The sequence below is a fragment of the Rattus norvegicus genome, chromosome 9 (assembly GCF_021556685.1).
Source record: "Rattus norvegicus strain SHRSP/BbbUtx chromosome 9, alternate assembly SHRSP_T2T, whole genome shotgun sequence".
NCBI lineage: Eukaryota > Metazoa > Chordata > Mammalia > Rodentia > Muridae > Rattus > Rattus norvegicus.
This window is the reverse complement of record NC_141542.1, coordinates 58143346-58156682: the sequence shown is the minus strand read 5'-3', so window position 1 is coordinate 58156682 and position 13337 is coordinate 58143346. Positions and strand designations below refer to the sequence as shown.

The following is a 13337-nucleotide window of genomic DNA, read 5'->3' as shown; positions in this document are numbered from 1 at the left end:
CTACAGTGCTGATGTATGGAAAGGGTTGGAGTAGGGTTTCCAAATATTGCCATTCTGTTTTAACCATGTAAACTTGATGCCCATGGTCACTCAATCAAAGGCTTTGGAAAGGTGTTTCTCCACCACATAGACTTTGCTATTCTGGTGTGACTACAGATCAAACCATGTCACAAGGACACAAAACAGTAAAGAAGCTGACTAGCTTCTTTACCTCTTAAGGAGGCACAATAAAAACCAGTGTCATGTGAACAGAAAGGAAGAAAACCTCCTTATCTCTTTCTGGCTGGTCACATTACAAACAGACAATTTTTAACCATTGCAGTAAATCTGCTTTCACTTCAGTTTTCTAGAGAACTGTAGTACACATTCAAAGCTGGTATAGAGTAGTGTTCAACTCTCCTCAGTTTCATGGAGATATCTGACTCAGGGGTGCATCCCTGGTTTAGTGTGACAATGTCCACACCAACAGAACAGTCTAATTAGAGCCTTCATATTTTAGGAAATTCTACTTGAATTGCTTAACTCCACAGTCATTAGAGAATATTGGCCCTCAGCATTTCCAGTGTGACTTGACTCTATACCTCCTCTCATTGAGCTACCACTTATTCTGTGCATATCCAGCTCTCTCATTTGTAACAGTGGGAAATGTGATTAGACATTTCACATCAACCAAAACTCTCTGAGACTCTACTGGTGAGAAATTCTGAGCTGCGGTCTACGAAGAGGAAGGCCAGTAGGGCACAGACTCAGCCTACGAAAGCTCCCATTCTGAGGGGAGAAATGGTCACTGCTGCTCAACACCACGGGTGTGAGTCACAAGAGCAGGAAGGATGCGTTGGCATTGTCTTCACGCCATGACATTTGTGAACAGCAGTTATGGCTGGCTGATACACAGGAACGAGATCCAGCCAGTTGCTACTGAGCATGGAGTGGGAGAACTTGATTGATGACTTCTGGGGGTGGCAGATCGGTTTTCTTTTAGAGATTTAGTCCCTGGTGGCTTGTCCTTGCCTCTGTGGGTGGCCTTCCACGGTGTGCATAAAGACCACACTTTAGACTCTAGGTTGTTATTTTCTATTTTTATTTAAAAAATAGGCCATGAAGTTTGGAGACGGATGTAGTGCTGGGGGCGTTGAAAGGAACTGGAAGAAGGAAGTGATGGTGGATGTGACTAGAACATACTGCGTACATGTATGAAATTCTCATGGGAGAAATCATAATGTGAAATCAAAAGAAAAAAGGCATTAGAAGTTTGGGGGAGCAAGTTGTTAGTTACACCACAGAAGAGGGTGCATCTATACAATTTTAAGCCATCAAGAAACAAAAATGGGAGAGAAGTACAGCTTTCCTCCCTGGCCTCCTGCAGTGGTGCATTTTGAGGAGTCCCTGCCAATAATAAGATCTCTATAATAATAACAACAACAACAACAACAATAATAATAATAATAATAATAATAATAATATCTTGAGCTCCTTACATAAAATAGAAGACAATCTAAGCACACTCCCTTGTACATTATAAATTGATCCAGGATGACTTACAATGCCTAACGCAATGTAAGCACTAGGTAAGCGATAATCATCCTCATGCAGTCAACACTATGCAATCCACCTTTACAAACATTTCTCATATGCAGTTGGTCCAGTTCATAGGCTGGGAACCCACAGATGGACAAGTGCAATTTAAGGACCGCACAGAAGTTTGAAAGAAAGAGGTTGGCATGCTCAGGCAGCTGCTAGAAAATCCTGAAGCCAGAAGAGAGTGAAATGGCAACCCTGAGAGATCAGAAATGAAGTCCTGGGTCAGAAAATTATAGTTCCACATGACGATCGGGAGCTTCTACCCAGCTCTATAGGCAGGAGGAGACACTGTGATTTATATCTGTGAATGTGACCATCTCCAGTCTCCATCATCTCTGTCCCTGCGTATGCCTCCTAAGTCTGATGAGAACAAGAAAAATGTCCCCGCTCTGTATATGTCAGGCATCACTGATGCACTCTGACTTATTTACTACATGGATACTTTGACATGAGCTGAATTATACTCTAGACAAGAACCTCTGGAGGAGTGGCACATAGGCAGAGGACAGATTTGGAAGGGCATAAGCCAAATGGATGCAGATAATTGGTTTCCCTTGATAGCTTGTCATTCCACTTTCAAACCCCATTCCAGCACCTGGCCTACATAACACACCAAAGCATGGACGTGTTTTGACAGGTGTTAGGTTTCATGGGGAGAGACCACAGAGAGGTCAGATGCTCTGCTTTGTGATTACCTTACCTCAGTTTAACATAACTGTATGGTGATTATCACCAATTTAGAGATGGAAAAGTAAAATCACTGTAATTAGTGGGTTTTGCATTCACTGGCAATTGAGGTTTTCCTTATCCTGGCATTACTTAAAATATAGCATAGGCAAAAATCATGCTATCTAATACTGCCTAACAGGGTCTTCAAGGGTGAGACAGAGTTTCTACTTAAACAATCTGTCATTGGACTATCTGTGAATAGAAAATTCCTCCCGTGATTACCTTCCTTTGTAGGAGGCTATGATTCTGTTATACCAGCCCATGAAGCTAGCAGCCTTCTAAGTCGGCATTTTCCCTCTATCATCTGTGTGTGCTTTGAGAAGTACAGACTTGTGTTCACTTCTGCTTAGCTTGGTTCTGTACCTGAGTTGCCACCAAGTTCAGGTCCTTTGGCTAGATAGATGGTCATGGTCATTAAAGGACAAAGCATCAGTATTGAAAGCACAGGACACAGGCAGATTTCTGGTTGTAAAGATAACATGTATGCACATGTATACACACACATATACATGTGTATCTGTGCTACACAGATAATGCAGGTATCATTTCTGTATAGATGTGCAGATATGCTTCTGTGTGTCTCCATAGGGGACACGCCTATTATTTAGAAGTTTATGAGAATAAGTTCATTTAAAAACAGAGTGGTCAATTTTCTGATTTCAATTTTGTTCTTTTTTTTTTCTTTTCTTTTTTTCAGAGCTGGGGACCGAACCCAGGGCCTTGCGCTTGCTAGGCAAGTGCTCTACCGCTGAGCTAAATCCCCAACCCCTCAATTTTGTTCTTAAGATTATGAGGTTCTTTCTAGGATCAGGACCACTTTGGAGCATCCTGGGAGATAGACTATTGCATATTTAATTATCTCACACTGCCAATATGCATGTGGTATTAAACTGCATGAATAAAATCAGAGAAATACAAAAATTCCTTTTTTTTTCTATGAAAACTTTGCCCACATAAAGGCATACTCAGAGTCAAGCCTTGGAGTGATAAAGGCCTATCCAGTAACTTTCTCTGTATTGATTCAATCCAGGTCTTATGGTACCTCTGGGCACAATGTACGTTCTCAGAAAAAGAATTCACTCATGTGAAGTAAATCAATTATTCCAGAGCATGAGTTTACTATAGAGTGAGTTGTCTCTTCCAGGAAACTCAGCGACCAAGAGAGAGCGAGTTTGACATATTACAAAATGCAAATCAAAATTGTTTTCAGAGGAAGACTCAAGCATAAAAACTGAACGTTCTTCTGTAAAATAGGAAAAATGGGAATTACTTGAACTACTACTGGGAATGGTGGGTTACTCCTCTAACCTCGTCCTCTTCCGCTGGCTCCGTATTGCTTCCTCTACCTTTCACAAAGGCTTTCGATTCAACTTATTTCAACTTCAGTTCAGCTCCGTGCTTACATATCAGTTGTCAGAAGCTGGTGTAAATGTGATTTGGTGCAGGAGGATTACAGGAAGGATCATAAGTCAGTGTCCAAAATTCAACGAACCAAAAGAAAACACAGGACTCTGAAGCTGAGTGGCTAGCTGGAGAGTGTAAGGAAAGATTTCAAAGAACCAGAAAGATTTGGTCTGCTTCTAACATAGAAATTAAAATGGAGCCCTCCACATGGGCATGGCGAAGATAGATCTCTCATGGCACTGGGCATGGGGGCTGCCACACAACGCCCTTGCAACACTGTTAGGTACAAAGTATTTTCAAGGTTGCTCCTGTGTCCTGGGAATGTGAGCTCAAGTGGCTGCTTCCTGGAGTTTCTTGTGGCATGTGTGTTAGAAGAGTATGCCTGTGAGTCAAATCATTAATGGAAGCACTTGGGAAGGTGCAGATGCCTTGCTTCATCCAAGAGAGTCAAGGTGGCTGTATGCAGTGGTCGTAGGTGGAACATAGTCAGAGGGCTCAGGAAAGGGAAATGGACAGGACATGAGATGAATCGCCTTACTTAACCTTTTGTTTGAAAGTGGGCCCAAAGGCTAATGAGGGATTTGAGGGCTATGGTGTTTTAATTCTGTTTCCCAGCTATTCTCCCTTCCTCAGTCTCCAACTAGGCATCTTCTTCCTGCTGCTAGCTGCACATCCTGTCCTGAGGAGCTTCCTTCTCCCTGGAGGCAGCTGGTCGGCTTAGAGCTATGGCCTTTGGCTTTTATCCCACAGAATGGTCCAACAGTCAGTTACACAGGAATGGTGTAAAAGAGACACAGAAGTATTTGCTGCTGCCTTCATTGTAACAGAGTAACAAATGTATCTATTTTGTGGGGAAAGCACAGAACGGGTTTCAGATACCTTCATGGCCAAGGTGAGAGACAGTTTTCCTCCCTTCCTCCGAGTTCATTTCCTTGGAGACCCCACTGCATCTCATCCTGGAGCCCTCCATCTTGCTTCCCCATCCTCTCAGGTTTTTTTTTTCCTATCAGTGAGATCTCACCCAAAGTCATCATACTTTTTATCCTAGTTTTAAAAAGTGGTTTCCCCTCCCCTAATAACATGAAGTTAGAGTGCATTGGGTGGTTTTCTCAACCCAGGACAGTTGTAAAACCACTGCCTTCCATTGGTGACATTTCTCACTTTTCATGAAGCAGGGTTGGTCTGTAGACTGTTTCATTCAATCACATCTCCAAGCCATTGAGCCCATCACTGTCCTTCCTTGGGAATGTTTCCTAACAGGAACTGGATGGATAGATCTCCCTCACTCTCCAAGCAGCTAGGTTGCAGATACATAATGTCTATATGACTTATTACTTAATGTTTCTGAAGTACCCAACCCAGAGGAGGGCTGTGTGGACAAAGGGTTGGTATGGTGAACAAGGGATTCTTTGGTGTCCTGTCCCCAGGGATCTTTGCTGGGAATTTACTTACTCACATAATCGATTGGCCCCCATATTTTAATGCCTTGTTTCTATTCCTCTCAGTCACAGAGCTTTGCTCTCCCATTTGAGCTGGGCACCTGGCTACAAGAGCACCAGATGACTCAAGTTACCTCAAATAGCTTCGGATTAAGTGTGAGGACTCATGGGAAGGCAGGCTGGGCCACTTGGCCAACTCTCTCGGGAACAGTGAAAACTCAGAGCTTTGATTGTGGCACAGAAAGAAAGAGAGAGAGAGAGAGAGAGGTGCTTTGGCATGAAGAGAAACTTCACATGGCTGCTCACCGTGAAACATGGTTCATCCTCAGAGTCGCCCAGGTCCGGGCCTCCCCATACAGAGGACAAATGAGAAACAAATTGAGGTCTTTTAAATCAAGGTGAGGTAATTGCCTTCATGTGTCCAATAGGTCACTGGAAGGCCACACCTTGATTCACTCTGTGTTAGGTGGATGTCTATCAATAGAAACATGTGATACCTAACCTAAAAGAAAAAGATGTTTATTTGGACCCAGGGATTCAGACAGTAGTCACCTGGCCCTTTTGCTTTGGGCCTGTGGGAAAGTATATCAGTAGGTGTGTCAGAGAAACTGCCTTATGGTGGCTGAGAAATGGAAGGGGAGGAGGCACATACCCCAGTATCCCCTTCAGGGGCACACCCTGGGTGATATCATTTCCTTTCACTCAACTTCACCTACAAAATGTCTTACTGTGTCCTATAGGTTGGCGACAAAGCCTTCAGCCTACGGGGTTTAGGGAGTCTTTTGAGATTCCAACTATGACACCCTTGTACTTAAATACTTCACTCTAAGTTGTTTAATGTTGTACAATTAAATCCTCAAACCCTTTACATTTTTCTATGGTTTTAAACTGTTTTCTTGGAGTCAATCAATCAATACCCAAATAAAGTCAAACGTCATTCTAGTTAGAAAGTGACTGTCACTTCATTATCAATTTCAAAAAAAAAATTTTGGAAAGAAGAGATAATTATTCCTTAGCAATAAATCAATACATTTGACTTACAATTCATTATCTTGTTTTATAGTTTGGACTAAATATTAATAGAAAGCAATGTGATTTTCTTTAACTCATCATTCTTGAAACAGAAGTCAACAGTGATATCACGCATCTTTTCTTTTAAGGGGTCAGTAAAGAAACCATCCAATGTCAGTGGCGGCAACACTGTCTCATCACACAAACGTCTTTGTTCTTCAAGGGGACAAAGCAGAATCAGTTCTTGGATTGGGACAGTTTGCCGAACCGTTTTGCCATTTGAACTTAGCAGGCAAACATCAACATATTTTATTTTCTTTGGGGAATGTCCAGTAGCACCCCTAATCTGTTCTAGTATTGATATTAAGAAGCCCAGCATTGTAACCAGGTCCTGCAGGAAAAATGGTGTCAGTGTTCTGCTCATTTAGACAAATGTCACCATGGGAAGGTGCTGATTTTCTTAAGTTGGACAGCCACGGTGTTTATTGTTTATTTGGTTCATCCTACTGATGCATCCTGGAAACCAACATGTGTTTAGATGGTAGCGTCATCACCACACCAGTGTGGCCAGAATCGGACAAGGCAGAATCAGAACTGTGCCTGGAAGCAAGGAAGGCTGGCCATCAGTGTTAAAACCCAGCCTTGATCATCTCCAATGCTGGGCTACACTAACCGTTCCCAAGCCTTCTATAAAGAAGATGGAGACGAGAACAATGCCTTTTCTTTGTTTTGGGGCCTTGTGGCAGGATCTCAACTCTACAGCCCAGGCTGTCCTCCAACTCATGGGGGTCCTTTCAAATGCTCACCCTCCAAATGCTGGGATAAGAAGCACATGCCCTGCATCCTGAAACAGGTGAAAAATAATGGTTTGACATTGTTTTCTAAGAAGAGGAGGCAACCCAATGTACTTTTAATACTGAAAGTTACACACGTTACAAATCCATTTCACAAAAAGAGCTATGAGCAGCACTGCCCACTGTGGATTTGACCTCCTCCATCAGAGGGCTGGACCTCCTCCATCAAGCAAGTGAATCAATCATCATGAAACTGTCCCACGGATACGCCCACAGGCCACTCTGATAGAGGCAATTCTTGAACTGAAGTTTCTTATTCCCACGCAACATAGCACACACACATATAAATTGGTGATGCTGATTTTTATAGCCCAAATTACTAAATATCATGAGCTTCAACATCTAATTAAACTAAAAGTCACTGATGAGATTTTCTATATTTCTTTTTTCTACTGATACCAAACACTTCTGAGGGCACTACTTGATTTTTGTTAACTGCATTTCAGGTGTCCAAAAGCTATCTGTGGGCCCCCACATTAGACGGGCTAGAAGGAAAAACTAATACCATGTAAATCCTGGCATCCATCAGCTGACTCTAAGTAAACCACTAAAAACACAGAAATAAATACAAAAGAGTTCTTAACTTACCTACACAATTCTGGGCTATTCCATTTCAAATCCCCTCTTTAAAACTATTCTTACCCTGTTGTCAAAGCAAACTTGGTCAAGGGCTAATAAAAGATACTAAGATTTTTTTTGTTTGTTCCTTTGTTTTCTCTTTTCCCTAAAGGTCCTCTGATGATTGTAGTACTTCTTACTTTCCTACCGTTTGCCTGGTTTTGACATAATTTCTACTGTATACCTGAGTATATCTGAGTAGACATATCTGATTTCAAAGAGCTTGGTCATGCCGGTATGATACCAGGGAAGGTATAAACCACAACTGAAAATACACAATGACTGCTTCTTGTGTGTGTAATGCACAGTAACCCAGGAAGAAGTGCAAGACCATGACGTCAGAGATCTTGGGCTCCAGGTTCCGTCTCTGTGTCCTTCCAGCCAACTCTATCTGTCTTCTTGTGTCTAAAATAGGCCACAATTGTGTACCCTGTGGTTTCCTGAGATTTCTTAGGTTTTTACAATTTTTTGACAGCATCGGTAAAAGACCTACTCATTCTGTCATAGAGAAAAATGACTTTATACCCATGAGTCTGGAAGTGATAAGCTCCTGGATGCTGAAAAGTACGGTGAAGTATGAGTCAAGGGTGACTGAGCCCACAGCCCCACTCATCATTTGAACCAGCAGCACAAGCTTAAATTACCTAAAACTTCTCCAACGTGGTCCTTCACACTTCCCCCATCAGATGCAAATGGACCAATTACACATTTCTCTCAATTATTTCCCCCTAAAGTTAAAATAGCTAAAACCCGCATTACCACAGCCTTTCTGGACCTTGATCTGCTCAGTTTTGCCACTTTTGTGAATGAATGATATTCTATGTCTCTGGTTCCTTAGAAACTTTTGGAGGAATTAATAGAGAAACTCAGACTCAGTATTACACTGAAAACAAGATAAGCTTTCTCATTCCTCTCAAAGTGTAGAACAAGGGGCAATTGCCAGGCCTACAAAGGAAAACACGGAGAGAGAAGAGGATGCTCATCGTAGCAGGGACCACTCGAGCCACAGCCTGGACCTTCACTGAGACTTCAGTTCTGAGGCAAACAGTCTAGAAACATCTGCATTCTAGAACTTCCTTTTTCCTTCTTTTTCATGTTTCTTCTCCCTCCCCCATTTTTCTTAACATGGACCAGGCTAGAGACCCAGAGGACAGCTATAAATCCTACCCAACAAGACAGCCTGCAGGTGAATAGGTTCCCAATGGACACATCCATTAAATGATGCTAAAAAGCTACCACTTCCTACTTTCTTTGCAATAAATCAGGTACAATAATTGAATGCAAATAGAAAATATTTAGGAAGTATCCATCAGAAGAGAAACTCTATGAAATTATTTACACTTTTAAAACATGAAGAAAGCTCTGAAAATCAACTCTCTTCTCTGAAATTCCTAGAGCGTGTGTGTGTGTGTGTGTGTGTGTGTGTGTGTGTGTGTGTGTGTGTGTGTCGGCAGGGAAGGGAGAAGCCATCCTTTCCCTGTGCACAAAAACTACAATAGAGACCAAGTAGTTCTTTTCCGTATAACATGTTTATCTGACCCCAGGGGTTTGTGTGAGGTACAAGCTGAGAATCAGAACCTGGTATCCAAAGGGAGATAACAAATTTCCATGAAAGTTCATTTTTTAATAGATTTTATTTTGGGGAGAGTGAAAGCATCAGTCAGAGCCCTCAAGAAAAAAAAGATAGTTTTCCCCATCATGAGGGGAGTCACGATGAGCATGTTCTGACAGAAAGAAGCCAAGAATTTCTAATTCCTAAAAGACCTGTTTGTTGCTTCTCTGTCCCTTCACTCGTGCTTTGATAATGAAAAGGGTCCAGAGCTGTTGATATGCAGCACTTTTGTGCAGAGGGTAGTATGAAAACCTTCCTGTGGCTTTAAGCCTGGTGTCATGGAAAGTAAACTTGGAATCACCTAGACAAAGATGCATCCTACACACACACACACACACACAGAGAGAGAGAGAGAGAGAGAGAGAGAGAGAGAGAGAAACACATATGGACACACATACATATACACATACAAAAACACAAGAAACACACATATGGACACACAAAATACACATAGACACATATATATAGGCATACACATTCACACATACAAACAAAAATGTACACATACACACACCCCTAAATTCGACCCAAAAATACAGCGGAATGTAAGCAGAAATGGTGTTTTCACATTCAATGAAGTACCAAACATTAGGCAACACCACAAAAGTGGACTCCAAATCTGAATCTAAGAATGCCCCGGGAAGGCCTGAAGACAGCTATACCTCCACCACAGAGCATTTGATTTAGTTGCCTTGGGTGGCTATCAGACTACTGTCTCGTGACAATAAGCAGCAGAAACCAACCTTCTGGATGCCCCGAGAACACCTGCTTCTGCTATCTCACTGTAATCAATTCACAAATTCCACTTTCCACCTGAAAGTCTGGTCAGATTTCAGCTCTTTTGTTCTACAGAGCAAGTTTCTTTCCAACCAGATTCTTGTGTTAACTGCATGATCATTCCAGGACTGGCTTTCTAGGAGTTCAGCTAAGGTCAAGCTCCTGGATCCAAAGCCAGAGTCCACAAGGGCAATATGAGGAGAGGGAAGAATGGAAGACATTATAGAGAGAGCCAGGAAGCATGGAAAGCGGAAGTAGATCTCATTTCCTAAGTAGTAAGGACGTCCTTACTGAGGAGCTTAGAATCTGCGATCGCCTGGCTACCCTTTTGCCTATTTACATTCCTGAGATAACAGTCTCTTATCAGCAAACAATGGAGAAAACTCAGCACGTTCAGTATCCTTGGCATCTTAACTTCCATTAAACTTAGATTTTTTTTTTAATGTTAAGAGTCTAAGTAACAGGAAGAATGAGAATAATTTGTAGGCTCAGTGCAACTTAAGTCCAAAAGAATTTGTTAGTCCCATAAGAAAAGTCAGGATGCATACTTCTCCTGACATAGAAATGCCATATGCCCTGACCAGTGTCTTAGGGATATTAGTAACTACAGCCTTGAAGTTCAAACAGGGAGCTTCAAGAAGACTGCTTGCAAATGTACCTGTTAATGTCCTCTACAGAAGCACCATACCCATTCATGATTTGAGAAGCCCGCTGATCACATTGCATTAGAACATAGAGCCCCACTTCTGAGAGAACCAGCATACTGATGCAAACACACCCTTCCATCTACTATCAGAGGATAATGGCTGTACACAGAAGTTTTAATCTCTCGGGATCTCTTCTTTAATATTGCTTTTATTTTTGGTACAATGTAGATGTGGTTGTCTGAATGAGATGTCTTCTATAAGTTTGAGGTTGAATACTTGGTCTCTGGTTGGTGGTGATTTGGGGAGCATTACGTCAAGTATACTCCAGGACTCCCTAACATTGCTCCCATGCTCACTTCCACCCTCAACCAACTTCTCCATCATTCAGCATCTGCGGGAATCCCCATCTCCACTCTTGAACATTGTACAAAATGACTAATTATTCATGGCCACCTAGAACATTCTAAACATGTTCTATATATACACAGTCCAGAGACAGATTCTGAAATTCAAGGTTCCTATAAACCTGTTTGTAGAACTAGACACCAGGCCCAGCCCACACTCCACACAGACCTTGTAACCAGCTGATCACACGTTTTCAATGATGCCACTCACACAACGGCGAGGACACTGGAAGTCACACAGTGATATGAATAGCAACTGGGAACGTTTCATTACTGGGTCAAACCGGATTAATACGCTGCTTTATTTAGGTTCTCTTTGAAAGGAAAAACCACACAACCTTTAACTCGTGGCTTTTATGAGGGCGAGTTCAGCTTCTTCCCTTTGCCTCTTTGCCCCACAGACTCTATCTGCTTCTGAAATGAATGGGCTGCCAGGAGGCATGACCCCAAACGCTTTTTAATCAAAGTCCCATCTACAGCAGGTCAGGGGGAACTCTAAATAGATTCCCCACACCCTGACACACAGATTACAGTGTACAGGGTGCAACTGAATGTCAAAGAAAAACCAAGGCAGGAGTTCCACTATTCTTTACTACCGTGTTTTCACTAGCCACAAGGAAAGGGCAACCATATAACGGTATTGTTTGGGGGACAACGTTTCATTGACAAGCTTCCTTCAGTGTAACACCCAGAAGACCAGTGTGATCCAAACACTACCAATCTGCAGCTTACGCAGACAAGTTTTAAAAACCTTCCTCTCAGTTAGTGACTAAAACAGTAACTATTGTTTATTTATTATTTATATATGAATATACAGTATTACATAATAATGTATCCTAATAAATATGTTACTTAATAAATAACTAATTTTATTTACCTCATAAAGTTATTTATTACTTCAAAATAATTTAAACTCCTCATCAAAAAAATTAAGTTCCATATTTAAGATAATCTATTTTAAAATCTATGTCTTAAAAATCTGTTTAAATTTATCCTGAAATTACAGGATCGTAACCATTGTGTCATGTGTTGAATGGGTTTAAACTGTTACCAACACACCTACTGTATGTAAGCTCATTCAACTAGACACACAGAAACAGCTCTAGAACTCCATGGCAGTTTAGATGATGCGACCTTGCTTGGAATATTTTGCAGCCTCCCACAAGGAGCATGGGGATCAGACTCATAAAATGTTAGTATCCGTTCCGGATCAACAATCAAGTTCATGATTATACTTCATAGGAAACTCAAGAATTAATTTTAGCACCTTTTTCATGTTAGCTCCATATTGCATTAGCATAAGTTTGGATAATAGATACTTTCATTTCACCGCAACCAAAGGTTTTAAAGAAATCAACTTCTAGTTGTTCTAAGGATAAGAAAATCTAGTCTTTTACGTAACTCAGCCAACTTAATATATTAGAAAGCAGAAGTTCAATAAAACTCAGGAATCGGGCTGTGAGTGGTGGGTGACTTACGCCATGATGCCTGAAAGGTGGAACATTTCAGCAGTGATGTAGGACAAGTAGCTGTACAGGAAGACAAAGAGCGGCTCAATGACCCGGATGTTGTGTGTGAAACGGGTGGTGAACGCTGCTATGAATCCCAGCAGGATACCAATCAGCACCCCGCCAATCCCCACGACGAAGAAGTTAGCGATGCCAGCAAACACGTCTACGGTCTGGATGGTCTTCATCTGGCAGAAGGATTTGAACAAGTTGTACAGGACCTGGGCGGATGAGAAAGCACATGGTCAGTTCTGCTGGGGCTGGAGACATGGCGGCAGTTAAAGTGCTTGTCACACAAGCATGAGGATCAATGTTTGAATTCCCAGCACCCTTGCAAATTCTGAGTTGGCATGGAGGCCTGCTTGAAATCTTAGGAGAGATAAGGGACCTCAGAAGTGACCTGGCATTATCAAACTCTGGGTGCAGCTTTGATATCTTACCTCAGTAAAAACGACTGGAGAATGATGGAGGAAGACTCCCACTGTTAACCTTGCCTCCACATGCACACACAGGTACACGCACATACATAACACACACACACACACACACACCACATGCATACACATGAGAAAGAATAATAATATTCCTCCTAGTTTTCCCTATGATCACCCTGGGCATAGACAAAGTCTTTTAAGGAGATCAGTTCAATGTCAGGGGAAATTATTGTGTAGTTATTGCCACATATAATAATAGTCTGGATTTAAATAAAATCTTTGACAAAAGTGTCCTGGTGCCTTTTCAAATAAATATTTT

The 13337-nt window shown here is 41.8% G+C and overlaps 1 protein-coding gene across 2 annotated transcripts in view; it reads right to left on the bottom strand.

The window, feature by feature from the left end:
• Positions 1–13337, bottom strand: part of Slc9a2 (solute carrier family 9 member A2) — an 82463-nt gene that overhangs the window by 30841 nt on the left and 38285 nt on the right. For both annotated transcript variants that reach the window (NM_001113335.1, NM_012653.2), the window contains 1 exon segment: positions 12555–12805. In NM_001113335.1, the coding sequence (NP_001106806.1) occupies positions 12555–12805 (251 nt within the window).